At 42.7% G+C, this 21,761-nt stretch overlaps 2 protein-coding genes across 6 annotated transcripts in view; one reads left to right on the top strand and one right to left on the bottom strand.

Moving 5' to 3' along the window:
• Window positions 1-17,322, bottom strand: part of prox1a (prospero homeobox 1a) — a 35,272-nt gene extending 17,950 nt beyond the window's left edge. The window contains exons 1-5 of one of the 2 annotated variants that reach the window (XM_067583749.1): window positions 16,822-17,322; window positions 12,913-13,335; window positions 12,083-12,703; window positions 10,337-11,584; window positions 5,891-5,998 (exon numbers count right to left, since the gene is read on the bottom strand). In XM_067583749.1, the coding sequence (XP_067439850.1) occupies window positions 5,891-5,998; window positions 10,337-11,584; window positions 12,083-12,703; window positions 12,913-13,263 (2,328 nt within the window). In that variant the 5' untranslated portion in view covers window positions 13,264-13,335; window positions 16,822-17,322. Of the gene's footprint in view, window positions 1-5,890; window positions 5,999-10,336; window positions 11,585-12,082; window positions 12,704-12,912; window positions 13,336-15,785; window positions 16,679-16,821 lie in introns of those variants that run through there. The other variant, XM_067583750.1, reaches the window with a different exon arrangement.
• ccdc28a (coiled-coil domain containing 28A) overlaps window positions 1-21,761 on the top strand; it is a 223,932-nt gene that overhangs the window by 79,080 nt on the left and 123,091 nt on the right. The gene's annotated exons all lie outside the window — the stretch shown is intronic.

Raw genomic sequence — 21,761 nt, 5'->3', positions numbered from 1 at the left:
CAAAACGCTGAGCTCGAGGAATGCCATTTTCTGTTTACAACGAAAAGTCGGAAAGGGACAGTGTCAGAGAAAGTGTCAGGGTGGCTCCCCCCCCCCCCCCCCAACCCCCTCCTTCTCTTGATGTCAGCCCCCAGGCCATGTTGGAAGGGCAAACATACACATCCTTTAAGAATCTGCCCACTTCAACCAGATTCGTCGTAGCTCGGCACATTTTATAGAGGACAGCGTGAATGTGCACAATCAACATAAATCTAAAGCGTCGTAACAATGAAGGTTTCCTGTGGATCCTGGAAGAATAGCTGTTGTAGTAACTTTTTCAAATTGTGTTTCGGGGGGCTTTTGTGCTTTACTGGACGCAGTACACACTGCGGGGGAATTTGTGTGTGTGTGTGTGAGAGAGAGAGAGAGAGAGAGAGAGAGAGAAGTTCATGAGGCAGTTTCAGACATTGTGTGTATTTGTTGCGCCCTTAAATCTACATTTTGTCATAGATTGTTTGCTGCTGTTTAAACATCAGACTTACTGACTGCATTGATGTTAAAAACCCATTTTTATGACTTTGTTCTACTTATGTATTAAATAAAGTTGAGCTGAAACAATTAGTCGATTAACTGATTGGTCGACAGGCAAAAAACTGGATTCATTCGTCTATTTTCATGCAAAAACGGCCAAACATTCCCTGACTTATCACTTGTGAGGATTTGCTGCTTATACTTTTCTTATATGATAGTGAACTGAATATGTTAAGATGTTTGACTATTGACTGATAAAACTATTTAAAGTCTTCATCTTTGGGTTTAGGAAATAGCATTTTAACCAAATAATCAATCGATTTCGATCTCCAGAACATTTAATAATGAAAATATTTGTTAGTTGCAGCCCTCAAATCAACTGTTTAATGTTCACAATTTAAAAAGAGCCCAAATGATTGAGAATATAACAGCCTTAAATCATTCCCTGCTACATATTTCTGCCTTTTTATGTGCATGAACAAGTCTCCACCGTTCATAACTTGAGACAGATTAAAACACTTTGTCATCTAGAGGATTCAAACACTTAAACGTCGGTAATTACTCGGTATCGGTTCACGAGCCGTTCGCTGGTTCACATCCCGACGTTGCCAAATTGGCTGTGTAACTCTAATTGATAAGATGGGTGAGAGGCGGGTTGGACGCTAATTGATTCCTGCTGAGACGGCGGCGTCGAGATGTCATACCGGCCTCTCAAGGCAAAAGAGTCTTCAGGGCGCTCGCTGATGAATGCGTCACGACAGAGAGTGTATGTAAAAAAAAAAAAAAAGAAAAGCCCTCAGCTGGCAGGAAAGTTGTGTGAGCGAGTGTGTGTGTGTGTGTGAGAGTCGGAGCCAGCGAGCATCTAATTAATCCTAACTCCTCCAGTCTTAACAAGGTCTTAATTACTCTCACTTACTCTCTCAAGACGAGACGACAGCGACCTCGGCGTCTCTTGCTAACATATATGATTGTCTGGTCAGAAGGCAAGAGCTTTCACTACGCAATTAAGATCCCGTGTGTGTTTGTGTGTGTGTGTGTGCGTGCTCGCTCATCTGTGCCTAAAACAGTTGTCAGCTCAACCCACTTCCCACACCGAGCAAGGCGGCCATTGTGCGTAAGAGGCTCATCTTTAAGAACCAGTTTCCCATAGACAAAGTCCATTCAAGTCCAATTAGGGGAAGCCATTCAGGGCCCTAATTCCCTTACAGTGAATCTGCCTGATCCTCCTAACACATGCTACTTATTGTTCCCTGGGAAGGAGGGAGGGAGGGAGTGAGAGTTGGGGGGGGGGGTGGTAGGAGTAACGGAGAGGGTGAGAGAGAGAGAGAGAGAAAGAGAAAGAGAAAGAGACATTGACCCGGATTCTGGAAATATGGTAATGATGAGGGCAATGAATGCAACGGGACAATGAAACAGGACACACACACACATACACAGGCAGACATCAACAGGGTGCTCTCTCTCTCTCTCTCTCTCTCTCTCTCTCTCTCACTCTCTCTCTCTCTCTGTCACACACACACACACACACACACACATGCAAGCACGCACTACTAAAGCCTTGAAAAGAACAGCCTCGCTCATCACAAATAGGATTATCCATGATTCATTTTTTTTTTTTTTTTTTTTTTTTATTAAACAAAATAATATCTGCAGAGTTCCTCCCACAGATAAATATGCTGGATTAACTGGGATTAAGACTCAATTAAAACTAAATTTGACTATAAATCATTATTTGCATAAAATATGAATAACAAGAAACCATCATTTTCTTAAAGGATGAGGCTGGAGATCGTTTATATTTTTTTTTTCCTTATTGTCAACAAATCCAATGAAAAAACAATGAAATGATGCTACAAACAAATATTATCTGTGTAGCCAAAACCTGATAGAATTTATTCCTCTGTGCCGTAAAGCTTTAATGTCTAAAAACTATTACTGTGGCAGTGAGAGATATCTTCCTTCATATGAGTCGATCCACATACACTGCACTGACGAGAACAGTGGCGCCCAAACTAGGGTACGGGGCCCTTACAAGGGTCGCGAGAGGAATCCAAGGGGTCGTCAAATGATTAACGTGATGGCAAATAATAAATTACTGCAGAAAACTTGTGAAATACTGTCATTTTTTACCTCTTCATTACCATTTTTTCTTCATATAACTGATCCCAACTCATGAGACAATAATTTGCACATTCCCATGCCTTCATATGCAAAAAAAAAAAAAGCTGGGAACCACTGAACTAAAACACCAAATATGGATTCATCTGCTGCCCTGTGTACTTCTGCTCTGGTAACTTTTGCTAAAAGTACAGTATCCGCCTGTTTCAGGAAATTACTTCAATAATAAAGAATCTGTTTCTGACCCGTGTTTAAAGATTTACACCTTTCGTTGGAGAGCTGCAGACAGGATATGGAAGATGGAAAGAACTGAAAGATGGACAAATGAACAGTTTGTTTCGATCTTTCCTTTGGATTTACGGATAATAAGAAAAAATCCAGAACGATCCCAACTTTATCCTTTTAAAGACGTGTCGTCGCTGTAAAGTTGACAGAACATATAGACGGAGGAAAGAACAAGAAAAGCTTCGGGTTTAGCTGCCACACAGTTCTGTCTGTTAATAAATTCCAATAGAAAAAAAAAAATGTTTTCATTCCAGTAAATCCCACTGTTTGCGGTTCTTACTGCAGTTACAGATTGAGGCTGTAATACTGTCCATCTGCTGGGCGAAGTGGCGGCCCAAAGCACTGCAAACATTTCCTAATCTAAATCCATGTTTGTTGAGATGAAGAGATTCATTGAATATCAGTTTGGAGATAAACTAGATTAATTTTTAAAAGCTAATATCAATCTCCAAAAAAGATAAACTCCTAATCTGAGCCTATGCATTAACTCATTAGTCCTAATTTATTCATTTTCCAAATTAAACCCTAAAGCCACAGTTTATTTGGCCACATAAACATTAAGCATATTTACTCAGATAATTGAAAGCATGACTTAGAGACAGAAAGTAAGCTGATTATGGAAAATTATCACCGTCAGCACATACAGTAACAGTTTCAAGTCTTTTCTTCTCTAACTGAAGGTAAAGACTCTGAAATAAAGAAAGTTCGGTGAATTATAGTCATGTTAAATCTCATAGTAGAGTTTCTCTTAAAGTCTATCCAGAGATTTCAGACAAACTGAAGCCTGCAACTGCCAGTATCAATTCATTTATTAAATATATCTACATCACTGCTTTTAAAATGTCTTGTCAAAGGTTTATAAAGTGCAGTTTGAAGCCTGAAGCTCCTGTGTGCAACATGTGTTAGCTTTGTATGTATTTTAATTAGCCTGAAAATTATGTGCAGGGCAAACTTTACGTTTGAACAAATAGCTCAGATTGAATTTATTTTAGAGCAGCTGCACTCTTGCTTTAATAATATTTTCATGCAGAGGACTGTGGAGTGGGGAAAAAGTTTTGAAGCATGTTGGTTTTTTTTTTTTAGACCTTTTATATTCATTTGTTGTCCAAAGCCAACATTTTCTACTTAAATCTTCTCAATAACACTAAACGGACTCCCAGTTAATGACAAATCAGACTCACTCACACAGCAGGCAGGTAGGCTTAGCAACCTTATGTTTGCCTAGCAACCCGGTGTCCCAGCGACCCTTGTTGCCATGGCAGCCGATGAGGATGTGGCACTGCCACAAGGAAGTGGTCACCACAGATATGAGCCAAAGGGCAGCTGGTGTATGTGTGTGTGTGTGTGTGTGTGTGTGTGTGCGTGCGGCTGCTTATTTGAATACAGCGTCCTGAATCCATCGAGGAGCCGTATGCTCCTTTTGCAAAACACGTAGCAGCCTGTAAACACGAAACAATCAGCGCCTTTGTTTTAAAGCTGTTGTTCTGTTGTCATCCCTTTCATTTGTTTGTCCTCCCCTCCCTGCGCTCCCTCTGTCATTTTCTCAGAACCCCCCCCCCCCACCCTCCACCCCCCCAAACACACGCATCATCATCTCTTTTTGTCTTATTCACCTCCCTCAACTTGTTTATTTGTCTTAATTATTATATATCTGTCCTATTATATCTGTATTTCTTTTTACCCTCTTTTTCTACTTTACCTTTATCTGTCAAATGAATGCTGATAGTGTGATTATATGTATTGTGTCTGTTTTTAAGGTGAAAGTGTAACTTCTCATTTTAAGTTAGTGAGAGTGAGAGTGAAAGCGTTGTGTGTGTGTGTGTGTGTTTTGGGTGGCAGGGAGATGGAGGTTGAGGTCAGAGGAAGGAGGGGGGGGTGGGGAGGTGTTACAGTATGTGTGTGTGAGAGAGAGAAAGTGGGCGTTAACACCCCCCCCCCCCTCCCCTCCCCTTCCCCTCCCCTCCCAACCCCAGGCCGATTAAGGCCAGAAACTCTAATTAAGCTACAAAGATGTGACAGACTGGAGCACCCATCTGCGCTTTAAGGTCCCTCACACACACACACACACACGCACACACGCACACACTCAAATACATATAGTGTAACAGAATAACACACAAAAACAAAAGAATTGAATATAATCAGGCAACAAAATGCACAAAAGTTTAAAAAAAAAAAAAAGGATGAGTGAGACAGTGAAAGCTGGTCTGGAGAGAAAATCAGAAATGATAAATAAAAAAAAACAAACCCAAATCTCAACAGAACAAATCCTTCAGACAAAGACGCATACCTGTTTACAACAGCTCATCTGCCCCATCTGTCACTGAAAAACACACTCATGTGATTTTTGAGATCTGATTTTAAAGATCTCATCCGGACTCTCGTGGCTTTATATCCACGCCCGGCCCGACAGCAGCTGCAGCGCTCCTCACGTGCCTCATCTTTTCAAGTCTAAGTCGTCTTTCCCTGTGTTTTCTTACAACTCTTTTCATTACATTGTCTCGATATAACGCAGAATCATAATCGCAATATGAACCTGACCTTTTCTATGTCCAGTTTCCGATATCCAAGAGCGAAAAGGGGCAAAACCTTATACACCCAGATCTGTTTCTCAACCTGCCCCAGCACGACCAGATAACAACCGGTTTAATTAAAGAAACAATTTGAGCAGATAAAGGATCATTTTCCCTTTTCTTGTTACTTTATTGTACTTCTAAAATTAATATATTTATAAATTTCATTGTGTGAGTGTGCGTGTGTGTGTGTGTGTGTGAGGCTTATCAAGTAATTGTTTTAAACTCTTGCAGAAAACCACTTTATCTACCGAAAAAATCCAGACAGAAATAAATTGAATTCAGTGTGAAAACAAAAAAGAGCCGTAAAGTGGATTAAAAAAAGACAGAGAAATGAAAACGAGGTTCATAAAAGGAGAATAAATGGGGGAGAGAGAGAAGAAAGAGACGGGGCGAGGTCTTACCTTGACGTCAGAGAAGAACATTTTGAGCATGTTGGAGGAAGGGTAGCGAGTGTAGAAGAACATCAGCTTGGCCTTCTTCAGGTGGTTCGGAGACAAGCCCTCCTGAATCTGGATTATGACGAGTTAAGGAGCCGACAAGCAGTTGCTGAGCAGGACTCAACACGGGGAAATGTTGCATAGAAACACTTTTTTTTTTGGCTTGTTGAACCACTAATCTAGCTTCATTTATACAGTCTTCTCAGGAAAATGCAAGTGAAACCAAATAGGAATGCAAGACAGGTGCTTTCCTCTATGAGGAACATAGCATCACTCAGAAAAACAACATCGGGCCCGTTGATTGGCTGGTGAGCTGTTAACAGGACGTGCAGAAAACTCTAGATAGACGGACTACAGGAAGTGTGCTCACTCTCCGTGATTATTCTTTAATTTCCAAAACACAACAAACAGTGCAAGAGGTCAGGGTGACAGTTACACTTCTGCCGTTTAATACGACGGCTGAAAATTTGGAGACACAATGAGGGAAAGCTATTTTATACCAAAGCGAAAGCAAACATGAGCACCTGCTGGCTTTGGATCAAATCCCACATTCACTCTTGCATCTCGCCGACTCTGCAGCCCCGGTGTCTATCCCACTGTCTCAACAAGGAAAATAATAATTGTGGAGGCCCGGGTTGCAGGGGCGGCGTGTGTGTGTGTGTGTGTGTTTGAGGGTCTGTGTGTGTGTGTGTGTGACAACAGCTGTGCCCCACCATGCTGCCATTTCCCCACCACATTAGCAGCCCTATAATCTATCAGAGAAGATGAGGCAATCAATGGAACCCCCTGCAAGGTCAATTAGCACACAGACAAACACACACACACACACTTACACACACACACACACACACACACACACACACACACACACGTACAGAAACCCCAGGGGCCCTATATGGCTGGAAAGAGGAACAGGGAACGAGGGAGAGAACAGCATCAGCAATTGGGGAAAAGAGGGAGAGAAAGGAAGCGAATGAAGTGTGAAGAGAAAGACAGGAAGCAGAGAAGATATTTGTGATTTTGGTCGGGCGTTTTTCTTAGTTATAATTGTTTTATTTTTTGATCTAATTAATTGATTATCTAGACAGAAACATGAGCATTCGATAGCCATTTTCTAATAACCAGAAAGCGTGACTGTGCTGATTGGCCGGCAGGACGAACACACGTACGCCAGGGGACGTGTGCAAAATTCAAAAAAAATGGGTTTAATTCAGTTTTAGTTTGCTTTGTGATTTTTTTTTTCTGCTGATCTAAAACATAAAAATACTTAAAAAACAACAATAAAAGAAATAAAAAATGAATAGAAAAGTCTTGTCTCAAGAAGTGAAGCAGTCTCATTGTGATCTGTCATTCATTTAGCAGCAGATACGTCAGGTCACAAGACAACAACACCATCACCTCGTTAACATTCATACCAACCTGTCACTATCTGTGTGTGTGTGTGTGTGTGTGTGTTTAGGTCAGATAATACATATAGTTGTTGGAACCTGCTTTGTTGTTTTTTTTTTGTGGACACCCAAAAGAGAGAGAGGAAAAAAAAAAGCACATGAGCACTGACAAATATGCACAAAATCACACAAACATGACTCAGAGTAAACAGTGTGAAGCAATATCATAATGAATAAAAAGCATATGACGTACGTGTGTGTGTGTGTGTGAAGCTAATAGCTAAAGTGAGTCAGTGAATAAACAAAGCAACTAGTGATGTTCTTTTTCTTCCACTCCCCCCTCCCCCACGCCCCCCCCACCCCCCCCCCCCCCCCCCACCCCTCACCCACCCCCCAATGATGTGTGTGTGTGTTCATCCCGATCTGTGAATGTGCCCATGACTGTGTGTTTTGTGCAGGGCTCACTGTATCAGCTGTAACTTGACCTTGCTGCCAGGTGTGTGTGTTTGTGTGTGAATGGAGAGGGGGGGGGGGCGGTTAGGAGGAGAAGAGGAGGAGGAGGAGGAGGAGGAGGAAGAGGGGGGATAAATTCATAAATGAATGGAGGACATCTGCTCAGCTTTGTACAAAGGATTAAAGATACACAGACCTGAGTGTGTGTGTGTGTGTGTGTTTGTGTATATGTGTGTGTGTCTTTCAGGTGAACTATCATCAATGCAAAACACCTTAACCTAACCGCCTTGAAGCCCCTGACAATGCCATCATCATTTCATCCCCAACCATGCAAATGCTTCAACTGAAACAACAATGACTCACCTATTAAACTAAATACAGAAAGAGATAAAAGCAGGAATATAAACAGAGAAGAGAAGTTAACACAGAAATGATGTAACTTCACTTTTAGACTGAGAGAAAACAAGAAGCGGGACAAAAAACTAGATATATTTAAAAAGTGGCCTTTTTGCAGAGGGGTTTGCATTGTGCAATATACTATAGAATTATACAAAAACTTTTAAAAAAGTATCAACTATGTGTATCATCATCCTTTGTATTTAAGCATATTTACACTGGGAATAAAAATATTTCTTAATTGTACCAAATAATTTCAATAATCTTCCATATAATTCAAAATATACCTTAGAAATCAATACACAAACATTTAATTGTTGCATAATATGTCTTAATATCTTTTTGGTTAATGATTTACTCTATAAAATGTTATAAAATAGTGAAAAATGTCTATTATAAGACCAAGGTGACAGCGTCTTATTTCTATAGAAATCCACAATGACATAAAACAGATAAAGAATCAGATCCTTATATTTTTGAACCTGGATCACACAATTGTTTGGCTTGAGTATCTTTTGAAATACTAATGTCCGATTTCAAAGATATTTTTTTCTTCCTAATGAATGGAAAAAGCATTTTGGAATTAAACGGATCAGCAGGATCAAGAGACGTGTCAAATATTTCCTTTTTTTTTTTTAATTAAAGCAACATCTAAATTAGCTTTGAAGAACGACACTGTGATCAAATCCTCATCTCGCAGCTGCAAGGAGTTGCTATTTGTTAGGTTCAAAGTCTTATTTTTCTTTTTTTTCCACTTTGTTCTTCAAACGTGCATGTGTGTGTGTTTGCGTGTGTGTGTGCATGCACACGCGTGACTCAAAGTGTGTGCATGCGTAGTGGCCTGGGAGAAGCCCTCTCCATATGAAAGGTTAGGAGCGAAAAGATAAACAGCTACCTGCAAACACCTGTCCGCATGCACACGCCATGAAAGGGAGTGTGTGTGTTTGCATGTGCATGTCTGTGTCTGTGTGTGTGTGTGTAAAAGAAAGGAAAAACACACACAGCTGCTGAGCAACTGAGAGCGAAGGCCAGCAAATGAAAGCGAGCAGGAAAGATCAGCGAGAGGGAGGGAGACAACTAGCTAAAAATTGCAAAGAGGAAACCTAAGTGTACATCTTTAGATATTACACTTCTCCTTATGTGCACACACACACACACACACACACACACACATTTAGAAAGCATCAATGAGGCCAAGCATTCACCTATCCCTCTCCTCTTTGAAATATGATTAGCTTTGAGCTCCTGTGTACAAGGTCTTACCCCACAGCCACACATAAACACACACACGCATGCACGCAGACACAGTGAAATATGATTTGCTTTGAGCGTTTATGTACAAAGTCTCTGTGATGAAAGAGAACCTAACAGCACAAGAGTGTCTCAGACAGTGGGAACAGAGAGTGTGTGTGTGTGTGTGTGTGTGTGTGTGTGTGTGTGTGTTGAAGAGGGAGCTCACTAGCCTTTTCTCAGCGCCTTTAAACACCACAACCTGCTGCCACAGACTTAAAAGAGCTTGAGAGAGAGCAGCGTGCGACCTGTTTAATCTTCCCCCCTCTTGCAAGACCCGGCGCACCCCGTTTCATCTTCCCCACTTAGTAAGGAAACAAGAGGGTTAGACCGGGAACCAATTAATGCAGATTAATTGATATGAAAAGACTTTCTGTGACTACTGCTGCCGGCTGCTGCTGCTGCTGCTGCTTCTAAGACGTCTCAGTGTGTTCGACTGCTTTACAAATGCGGAGCATTAAAAAAAACTACTTTTATGACTCCATGCAGGTTAACCTTTATGTTGAGGTAAAACTTAATACTAAAGCTGTCTCATTTCCATACTACATGCTCGTTTTATAGTGTGTTATCAAACTGCCAACATTACTTCCTTTTAGATGTTCCTGAAGTCACCGTTGTCCATAATTTATTTTCATTTTCTTCCGAGCAGCTGCACCTCTGAAGTGGATTTAGTATAACTGCTTTGAGTGTGCTGAATATGTCACTTTCTCAGTGTTGAATTAGTGTGTAGAATATAATTTGGACACATTTTAATTCTAATCTTAACGCCTAATCTCCTCGAAGAAGTCGTCTTTTCAATCTGAAGGTTTAAAGCGTTTGCAAATGTAGGAAAAAGATACAAACATGTTCACACACACACACTCTCACACACTCTGAAGGATACAGTGCTGCCTGAGTAGGGCGATATGTCGGCCATGTCTTGCAGGTCCCCGCACTCAGACTTGATGAGGGACAGCGACAGACCCTCGGGCCCGTGTTGGCTCGGGGAGCTCTGCCTGTGGTGGTGGTGGTGGTGGTGGTGGTGACTGAGATGACCTCCTCCTAGGCTGGCCATTTTGGTTCTGAGGCTGACAGTTTCCCGGGTCATGTCCATGGAATCGGGGGAGGACCGATGGTGCTCCTTTGGCCCTGGAGGGTAGCCGGCGCCACCCCCGTGTGACCCCAAAGGGCTGTGAAAGGGGTAACCCATAAGGGGAAGAGGGAATGGGTGGCGAAACGATGGGGGGCTAAACCCCAGTGAGGCTGTGAGGGGAGACGGATGGAGGGAGGGGTGGTGAGGAGGAGGCGGAGGGGGCAGAGATGGGTTTGTGTTCTCCCCACCGCCTCCCCCGCCGCTTTTGCGCACCACCAGCGGCAGTGCCTCCGTTTGGTCGTTAGGTGTTGGCACGCCGCTAAGTCTGCCGCTCAAACTGCCGAACGAATCCAGCGGGCTCGGGACGATGACATCGCCAAAGCAGTGCAGCCTCTGGTTGGAGGAGTGGTAGTTCGGGGTCGGGCTGCCGTCGCCGTTCAAACTGAGGGCCAGGGCGCCACCGCCAAAGCGTGAGTCTGGGGTGAGGGAGGGGAGGGGGCCGAAGGGCGGAGGACAGGAAGAGGACGAGTTGGAAGAAGAGGAAGGGGCGGCTGGTGTGCTGCTATGGCAGCCATGATGATGACTGGCGGCCTGCTTGGGCGAAGAGAAGCCCTTGACGACGGTGTCGACGACCTGTGACACGGCGCAGTTCAGCTCCTGCTTCAGTGTCTCTGCTAACTGCCGTCCTCCTCCTCCCCCTCCTCCTGCTGCTCCTCCTCTCCTCTTCATCACCCTTTCTGCACTCCTCTCCTCCTCCTCTCTGCCCTCCACATCCTCCTCCATCTCTCCGTCCATCAGGGCCTGTTCTCGGAGGAGGGCCCGGGCCCGGTCCAGGAACAGGCCTGGATCCAGCTCTGATAGGTCGTCATGGCTGTGCCGCCCTCTGTCCCGGTGCCTCTCCTCCAGGCCGTCAGAGCGGATACTGTCCTCTGACAGGTTGCCGTCCTCCTCTCTTTCTCCTCCTCGTTCGGCCTCTCCGCTCTCACCGTTCTCCTCCTCTTCTTCTGTCTCCGAGTCGTAGATCTGGTAGAACTTCTCCTGGAGTTGGCGCAGCTGTTTCTGAACAAAAGAGGATAGAGAATGTTAAAAACAGACATCTTGAAGTGAACTTGAAGGTCACCTCTTACCATAAATACTGTATACTCTTTTAAATATCATGGGAAAATATAGAGGAGAAATGGAAAAAGAACAGTTAGCCTTAAATTATGTGTCCCCTTCTTAGTGGAAAAAGGTTATACAAAAGGTTACAAGAAGACAGTTGTGTTTGTTGGAGCATTTGGATTTTGTTGTTCTGTACTTGTGGTTTTGCCTGCATATCTACGCAAGCAAACCACCGAGATCAGTGATTTTAAATGTCTGCTCATGTGTGCTTTTTCCTTGAATCTGTGCCCTTCTTTTACACCCTGAAATCCAGAGGTCTTCATGTTTTTCTCTCATGCCTCATGTCATCAACTCCAATTTGAAAATAAAAAAGAAGAGGCAGTTAATGTTTGTCAGCTGCAAATGTCTGCACCTAGGGGCGGTCTATTCTACTTTTTAATAGTTTCCTCTACCAACCTGCATGTCTTCCAGTTGCAGTTTCAGCTGCCGCCTCTCTTCCTGTCTCTGCTCCTGCCTGGAACACACCAGCTGTGTGAAGCTGTGTTGCTGCTGCGGCAGCCTCTGCTTTCTCTTATTCTCACGGTAAACCTCACCGACGCTGACCACGCCGCCCCGCGAACCCGGAGAGCTCAGGAGTGAGGAAGGGCAGTCGCTGGGTTGCCGGCTGTGGTTGTGGCTGCCGCCGCTGTTGTGGCTGTTGCCGTCCCCTCGGGGATCGCTGCTGCCGCTCTCGTTGTCGCGGTTGCTTTCCTGGTTGTGGTCGCCGGTGTTGGGCCGGACCAGCGGCGAGTGACTCATGCCGCGGATGATGTTTTCCACACGGGCGCGCTTGGCACGGAGGTGCTCGTCTGACAGCCTGTCCAAGTCGAAGGTGGAGAGGGAAAGGGGCTGAGCGGCAGCGTGAGAGTTGAGATTCGAGGGAGGTGGCGGCCGCCCAAAAGAGGAGGATGATGATGGAGGGGGAAGAGGTGGCCCAGGGGAGAGGCAGTCAGACGGGCTGTCCCGGTCACGGGAGGAGTTGCTGCAGGCGTCCTCGGCCTGGATCTCTGAGCCTCCACTGGAGAGAGCTCCACTGCCCTGTAACAGAGGACAAAAATCAACAAACAATTTCAAATGACTGATGACTAATTAGAGGTTTAATTGATTGATTTAGGGGGTGCAGGATGACACAACAATGTATAAAAAGATTTCAAATGGTGACTTAAGCTATTAATCTATTATTAAAGTTGGAATCTGTTAATTGATGGACTTTCACCACTGCTGGATGTGTGTATTTCTATGTTTACCTGGAAGCCTGAGTCACTCCCTCCATTCTTCCCCATGTTATTCTTCAGCAGCTGAGAGATAATGGTCGCGCCAGGGAAAGGCATTATGGCGTCTTCATACGAGTTGGCTCTCTTCAGCAACTTCCTCAGAACATTCGACTTCTCTCCGTCACCGTTAGTACCCCCGTGGCCGTGACTGACCAACGAGCAGTCTCCGTCCTGATCGGGGCCGTGCGATTGGTTCATGCTGTTGAGAAGTGTCTCCCTGGCGCGGGTGAATAACGCGCTACCCACAGTCCTTTTCACCCCGATGTCGACACGTCGGCGCTTGGTCTGTCTTGTTAGGAGGGCGGTGCTGTCATGATCAGGCATCACGCAGGGCAGCTAAACTGACATGACCAGGGGTCCTCACAGACACACGCAGGAGAGGAGCAGTGGAGCGACCTGGACAACGACAAACACAAAGTCCTGTCATTTCAACCTTTTGATAACACCTGGATTTTTGCTGAACTCTACAGAGAGAATTAATGTTTTCATTCCTAAAATGACACCTTTAAATTAAGTTTTTGTCATTTTAGGTCAGAAAGAAGTCTGAAAATTAAAATCTGTAGCCATAATTAAAATAACAATTCATTTTGAACAGCTGGTCTGTATGTAAAAGTCATAAAAAAATATTTAAAATGGTGAGATATATGGTTCTAAATCAATTGACTTGGTCTTTACTGTTTTGCAGCTTTGTGTTTGAGAATTCTTTCATATATTAATACTCAGTTGAAAGACATTAGAAAACTTCAGATAACTATAACTATATCTATTTTTCTTTCCAAAAGAGAAACATCATCTTTTAGAACAGAAATCTCATGTAGAAAACTTTCTTTAGTCTATATTTTAAACTTTTCAACCAGAGGTAGAAAGAATAATAAACAGTGTGTGTTCACCATATAATATCATCTCTTTAGTACTTGTGAAACAAAATCACAAAACCCAAAACCAACCTTTTCAAATGTGAAAGCAGCCACTTTTATCAATGACACACTGAGGAAAATACAAAAAAAACAAAAAAAACAAAATAACAAAACTCTGAACCAAAAGCCAAGGGAACCACTGTGAGAAAACACACTTTAAAATAGTTCAAGGAGATATTCCCACAGAGAAGTAACACCTGTCTGTAATAACCAAAATAATTTCCCATTTCCTCCTCATTCCCTTGAGGGGTAACCTTGATTTCTGTGTCTTGTGAGGAGCTGTGAAGACAGGCTCTCTTTTATTGTCAGAGGGATTGTACTCCTCTCTTAAGTAAGCAGGCAGAATTTGTCGTTCAAGAGCCACCCCTATCCCCGATAGTACCTATAACTAGATTAGATTACCTGGCATGCTTGTAGCTGGATGATAATGCATAAAAATCTCCAGAAAGTGCAGGACATCCTAACCGAAACTATCAAAATGTGATTTCTTAAGCAAACAAAATGCTCAGGCCAACGCTGACTTCACTGCACAGGCGATTTAAACCATTCCCTCATTCATTTAAGGTGTCAAATCAAACAAAACATTTAAAAAAAAACATGCAAAAAAATGACACCAAAAATAACAATTTTTAAAACAAGTGAATGGTGAAAGTCAGTATTTGCTTGCACTTGTCAAACACATGCATACAGGCAACGTTTTCCATTGTTACATGTTTGCATCTGTTTTGCAAGTGACTTCAGGGTCAAGCCTAGGGGAATTTTTCACAAATTAAAGCTGCTTCCTACAACAGTTTTGCACAGCTTTACCGTCATTCTTAAAGAGTTAATAAGAGTTTTCATTCCAGTGTTAAAACGTGTTACAACACCGCTCAGCACAAAAGCCAGATTTTAAAGAAAGACAGAAAAAAAAAAAACACACAAATGTGCTCAAACACACATACAGACCGAATCAAGGACGCAAATGAGATGATTTTGCAATAGCCAACAACAGCCGACAAAGCAGACACTGTTCTATTCCTGCAGGGCCATTACTAAATGAAATACTTTCCAAGCAGGGGAGAAGGGCTAGTTTGAATGTGACTCCCGAGTTTCAGTGTTGTAGACGAGAGGAGGTCAAAAAAAAAAAAAAAAAATACTCACTCAGTGCCCAGCAGTGACCCAGATACACATATGCAGTACATACATGTATATATACACATATTGCTCTGTGTTTGCATTGTTGGACCCCTCAACATTACACAGGGCAGAGGTCTGGCATGCACACACACACACACACAGAGTGGAGGTGGAGAGAGTGGGAGTTTAGATTAAGAGAGTCCAAAGAGCTTGAAACTTATTCTCATATTTGCGTCTGAGGTCAAATCGAGGGTGTATCAACGGAAAAACAAATGTTTTCTCTCTAAATTAGTAAAACACAAAGCAACAGAGGATTCACCGCCTTCTCTGTGAATTTATCTTTTAAAATAAAAACAAATTTAGACTCAGAAATACCCTTTTAACACCAGCTGCAACACATCATAAGAGTTAAAAACCTTTCGCACTGACGTTCCTCAAGGAGCCTTTGTGAAAGGTGAGCACTGAAAGGAGATGTGAGAGTGTGTGTGTGTGTGTGTGTGTGCCGGAGTGTGTGGTTTCTGTAACAAAAGAGAAACTTGTTTTAAATGTAGAATTTGAAGAGCAGGAAGAACTGAAATGGGAAGTAAACGTATGAAATGACATTTATATTTAAAATGAATTGCAGGCTTGTGCAGCTAAATCTCACCTTAACCACTGTATCCAGATTTGTTAGCCTTCTATAAATACTTGTGTCTTAAAATCCCCCCCAAAAAAAGGGTCAAACAGAGTTTTGTAAATCTAACTTTTTTTGTAAATAGTCATAATTTACTCAACTTTTACACTCCTCTGCACTGCTTAAAGGAGCAAACTAACCTGTTTATTCTTGTAGAAATAAGGTGTGAAGTGGGTTCCCCCCTAATTACTCCTCGCTGTGGCTGACTGTGTGCGCTCTGAGAGGAGACGACCGCTGTCCAGAGACTGACAGAAAACACAAGCTGTTACTTTTTACGCACGGCATTTACAGACGGCAAACAGACAGACGTGTTTACTCATCGTCCAAACAACAATTAATCCACGATAATCACACGATACGAGGAGTCGACCGGGCAAAACTATGGAAACACTTTGACACTCGTATTTTAAAAAAAAAAAAAGCGTGCAAAGTTTTAAAGTCGAGAAGAACGTGGCCAGTGGGGGAAAAAATATGAATCCACTTGTTTACAAAACACTTTGCTCTTGTTTCAGGGCGATTAAAACGTCAGTAGCTTCTCTAGAAACTACGCTGACTACTGTCAATCACTTAGCAACAGATCTATGAAATTGAATTTTTAAATTGTCTTAACACCCACAGCAGCGATTCTCCATTAACTTCAAAAAGTTGAGAAAAAAAGATGTAATAACTGTGATTTTAACGCCCGTCATTATACTAATTAAATGTTAGGCGATTTAAAAAAAGAAAGGTATGAAACCCAGAAGGGGCTGCAGGTGCGTAAATCCAACTCGGCACGGCGGTTAACCGGAACAGAAGCCTCATCTTAATTTTCAAGCAAACTTCAATCAGAGATTTCAGTCCACAGCCGGTAAAAAAAAAAAAGTCACAAGAAGCCCGAGACTGACGCGCATAAACTCGATATAAGTAGAAATAGTTTTGGGAAAATACTCCAAAATTCAACGAAACCATCCGGGTCCGCGATGTGTGACGGGGATGTACCGTCTCCATGAACTAACAGTGGAAGTTAAGTTACACCAAATATAGCCTTCACACGATACGATCGGACAAATCACACACACACACACACTCACACACATACACAAACACACACTCACACATACACTCATAAACACATGCAAGATTTAAGCCCACGAGTGTCAGTAATAGTGATCGTAAATCACACGTATTTGTACTTACTTGTCTCTCTCGAGCGTTTCTCCAAGTCGGTCCGTCGAAGAAAGGGGCGAACACAAGAGACAGATCCGCACTCGCCGTTGAGATCAATGCCGTAACTTACTACGGCAAAGTGGAGACGTATACAGAGCGTGCGTGGGCGCGCGGGCGTGAGTGTGTGTGTGTGTGTGTGTGTGCGGGAGGGAGAGGGAAGCGGAGAGAGAGAGAGAGAGAGAGAGAGAGAGAGAGAGAGAGGAGAGCAGCTCACAGAGAAAGTGTGTGTGTGACAGAGATGTAGAGAGAGTGAGAGATAACAGAGAGAGAGAGAGAGAGAGAGAGAGAGAAAGAGAGAGAGAGAGAGAGAGAGAGCTTGCTCTTGTGCGCCGCTCTCCTCCCGGGATGGAAAGTGTTTAGTATCGAGCGCACCCGGTCCGTCCGGCACGCGAATCCAGCTTTCTCCCTCTGACTCGACCGGCAAGACTCTCAATAAGAAACAAGAAGAGACGCACATGAAGGATAAGTGAAGACGCTGCGTCACCGGCCCCGGAGTGAGGTAACGGCTCCACCTGACCAATAAGGAAGAGGAACCGGGGACGGTGGATTTTATTTATAAGGAGCCCTCAGAAAGCAGCGCGCTGCAGAGCGGAGAGGGAGAGGGAGGAGAAAGGAGCAGAGGATGATGCGGAGGGTAAACTGAGAGTCAGGTTCACCGACCTTTTTCATTTGAAACTGTAAAAATCTTTGTAGAATGAGTTTAAAGCGCAACTTAAAACAGAGTTTAAGGATGTCAGGTGACGCTTTTCTGAAAGTATTTAAGCGACTTATTTTCACTTTGATTTCTATTTTGTTAAATTGATGAAAGGTCTGTGATACAAATACATCAGTACTTCAACGTGATAAATTAATATCACAGATCAAATCAGCAAATTCAATGTGAGCACTTACTTCCCAACATGTGTCATTCAATTAAAATAATGTATTATTTAACTTCATTGTGTTACAGCTCAAGTACGACAGTAAACACGCAGTTTAAGTTTATGTACAGGTGCGCTGGATGCGCTCAGCACTGTGGTCAATCAAGGTTTTAATAAACAGAAGCTTTAATTTTATCTGTTTCTTTTCATTCCTCTTCACTGAAGTCAGAAAGTGTGATTTAAAAAAAAAATGCTTTTACACAGCTGTGATGGCGCGTGCGTAATTTGGAAACAACCTTGCGCCCCTGTTTTGCGCGGAGCTCCTTGTCCATCAAAGAAAGTGGCCCAAAACGCAAACGCATACTTTGTTAGACCTCTGATGGAGGGAGGAGGGCGGGACTCCCCTCTTTTTTTTCCGGAGATCAGAGGGTCACGCAACCCCTGAAGCGGATAGGGAGTCAGCGTTTTGCTCAAGGACACTTCAGCAGGGCGGAGGCTCGCTACGAGCTGGAGGGGAGTCTCTGCTTCTCCACCTATCCAGCCCGCTCTCCTCCTCTTATAGATGTAGCTTTAAATGAAACACAATCACAGGAATATGCACTATTTATATTTCCATATTGAAGCCAGTTTGAAAAGACAGCAGCAGAGGCCTTTTAGCAAACAGGCTGCATTGAATTCGGCCCCGAAATTTTTGATTTGTTGCGTAAAAACATCGACCTCATATGTCACAGTCTGTATCAAATTGTCAAAACTTTTAATTACATTTAATTCAATAAAATCGTAAAGGTTTGGAGTCGTGTGTTTGGTTGCATTGCTATGCTGAGTAAACACTACGTTCCTGCAGTGATGACTGTGATTCACCGCTTTCTACTCTTGAGTGGGCAGGTCGAGAAAAAAAAAAAAAGAAGCCAGAATTGTCTCCCAGATTCATCTTGTTGGACTCACCGTGTGTGTATCGCAGGAGCACAACAGCTGAGTAAAATCTAAATCACACAGTCACAGAAAAAAAAATAAACGTATGAAGTGAAATGAAGCTGATAAGAATAAACTATATTCACAGAGGAAAATATATCTATATATATGAAAGTGTCAGATTCTGTGTTTAAAAATGAGATGAACGCATCTGAAGGGAAAGTGTGGGGCGCATTATTTCTCAAGAGAGCAGCTAAAGAAAAACAAACAAGGACAAATTATGAGAAACTATATTATATCAACATTTTTGGTGTGTTTTTTTTTTTTAAAACTAAAAAGTAAATATGGAGATATGCAGAGGAATGCATTGTGCGTCTAGTTTGTGTGGGCCACCTTGTGAAAAAAAATACTTATTTTCTACCATAAATAAAAAAAAACTGTTATTCAAAGTTATTGAGAGGGAAACTATTATGTCGAAGCATTGTGTTCATCCTCATTCATTCAGAAACGACCCTGTATTCCTCTATTATTATCCAATATTAAATATCAGCGGTGTTAAGAGCTGTGCGTCGCAGCAACACAACATCTCTCCTCTTTACACGCACGCAAGTTTTACAATTATTTAAATAACAATTCAGCAGGGATGTGCGGTTTAACTTGAAGTATTAAAATCCAGAAATGCCCGATAAATATCCCCCCTGCTCCCCTCCCCCAGGAGACAAAGGTGTTCCGTGCCACGCAGGTTGTCCTTGCATGCAGAAGCAAACAGGCCCTGTTTTTTCTAATGATCTCTTGCCAATTATTTGGCACAGACACGGCAACGGAACACCGCAGTGAAACACACAGACAGACCTCGTTTTTTTTTTCCTCCCACTTAACAATGCGCCGTAAAAGCTGTGACCTATTTGAGCGAACGCGCCCTGGGTGATGCCATTTTGTAGTTTGGTAACTTTGAAATGAAATGTTTCCTCTGTATATAGGCGATGTGCGTGCAGCCGCGCATCTGTAATGGGAGTTGCACAGCTGGAGGAGGAGGAGGAGAGGACACGCAAATTTAGAGAAAACAATAAAACTTGTATGAAAACAGCTTTGGGAAAAATGTATATTTTTTTAGGGTGGGGTGGTGGGGGGGGATAAAATCCTGGTTTCCTGAGTAAGAGGCCAGAATAGGAGGGGGGTGGGTGGTGTGTGCACACTGTGTGGATGTCGAGAGGAATCCTCTTATCTCAGTCGAGAGGAGGGGACAATGTTTAATTTCGCTTATGAGACAGTTTTGCTGCTGGAAATAGTAGGAATGAAGCAGCGTGGAAAAGGAAAATAATGCCAATTTTACAGCAAAAAAAATAGAGATAAGGAGCAGGCAGGTTAGTTGGGGCATTTTTTTATCTTTTTTTGTTGGGCCTTTTGTAACATATTTTCTCTTCAAAATACATTTTTCACTATAAAAGAAAGTGTTAATGATCCTTTCATTTAATTTATTTGTAGCAGTTGCTTTTGCTCAGAAGTAGAAAATAAAGATATTAATATTTAACTCACTGATCTCACTTTGTTGACTTAACTGATGGGGCGATGACCCCTACCAATTCCTGTGTGTGTGTGTGTGTGTGTGTGTGTGTGTGTGTGTGGGAGAAAGAGGACATGTGATTTAAAGAGTGAGAGTCATACAGAGAGAGAAAAGAAGATGGAAACTTGTGAAGGCGAGCGTTTGTTTCTATCTACAGTTTACTCAGTGCAGCTGAACACTGACGCCCTATAGTGACCCCACAACCCAAATACCTAACGGTGAGCTTGTAAATCAACCACCTCCTGCTCATATCGAAGGATTTTAAACAAAGAGCCAAACTGCACAACACACCTCATGTTTAGCAGATACTCTCGTCCATAATGACTGAACTCAAACAGGTTTCCAGGAGGAGAAAATGAAGCATCAATATTAAGATCATATGAAGCTGAAAGAAGAAGAATGGAAAACTACCCTGATATACTGAACTCATGCTCTCTTTGTGATTTACAAATAAGACATGTAACTATGGAAATTCGAGACACGTTTATGAAATGAGACAATGTCCGAGAAGCCTCCGGGACATGATATACCTCATTAGCCACAGGTTCTTGTTTGGCAGACAATCTGCCAGTTGTCTTTGCAATACAAAACAGGAACTAGTTTTTTTCTTGCATGTCTTAAACAGCTTTATTCCAGTTCCTCATTTCTGTTTCAACCATATACCATAGAAACACCCGCGCGTGGCATCAGTGGCGTCAGACTTATTCAGTACATAGGGATCATGTTCTATCACTGGCGTCAGAAAAATCTAAATTTGGGTAAAATAAGAAGGAAGTCTGGGTGGAGCTGTGGTTGGATGATGGCGCAGTCAGACTGGATCTCAGCTCCCATTCATTTCTATTAGGAACACATTGGATTCCTGTCACAGATTCACACAGACTTCAATTATTAAGTAGTACAAGCCACAGTAAAATGTTTGATAAATGCTGTATAGTTCACAACTTTGTAGACTGTTGTTTGCCCGTTAGCTGCTCCGGCTCCTTCAGATTGTTTACAACCCTACTCACGTTTACTCTGTCCCACCTGATGAACTGGTAACCACCTCAGCTGACACACCTTGTCAATCATCCACACCAAAGACAAGATATCGAGATCTAAACTGCACGCCGAGTAACTTTTTCACCTCAGACTTCAATAGAGCTGCAGTATTTATAGGAGCCAGCATTTAGCAGCCATTAGCGATGCTGCATCTTGAGGAGAGCTCTGCAGTGGTTTCAGCTAATGTTGCTAAAAACAGCATATTACCTTTTCTTCCTAATAATGCCCTAATGTCATCAAAAGTTCACTCTGCTAAAAGGTTGGCAAGCCACATAAGGATATACATGTACATGCACACGCACGATTTGTCTTTTTTTTTTTTTTTTTTTGCAAGAGCAAGTAAAATCTCTCTGGATCATCATGATGTTGAAAAAGGAGACAAAAAGGGAATAATGACAATAGAAAGGCAGAGAGAGGGAATAATGATAGGCCTGCTACTGATGGAGGTCTGGAGGTAAAGACAGATGGATGCAGAGGTTTCTCTCTCTATCTTTTTTTTTCTCCATCTCTATCTCCTCCCTCTCCACTCTTTTTCA

This window comes from Thunnus thynnus, chromosome 24 (assembly GCF_963924715.1).
Source record: "Thunnus thynnus chromosome 24, fThuThy2.1, whole genome shotgun sequence".
Taxonomy (NCBI): domain Eukaryota; kingdom Metazoa; phylum Chordata; class Actinopteri; order Scombriformes; family Scombridae; genus Thunnus; species Thunnus thynnus.
This window is presented reverse-complemented; position numbering and strand designations above follow the sequence as displayed.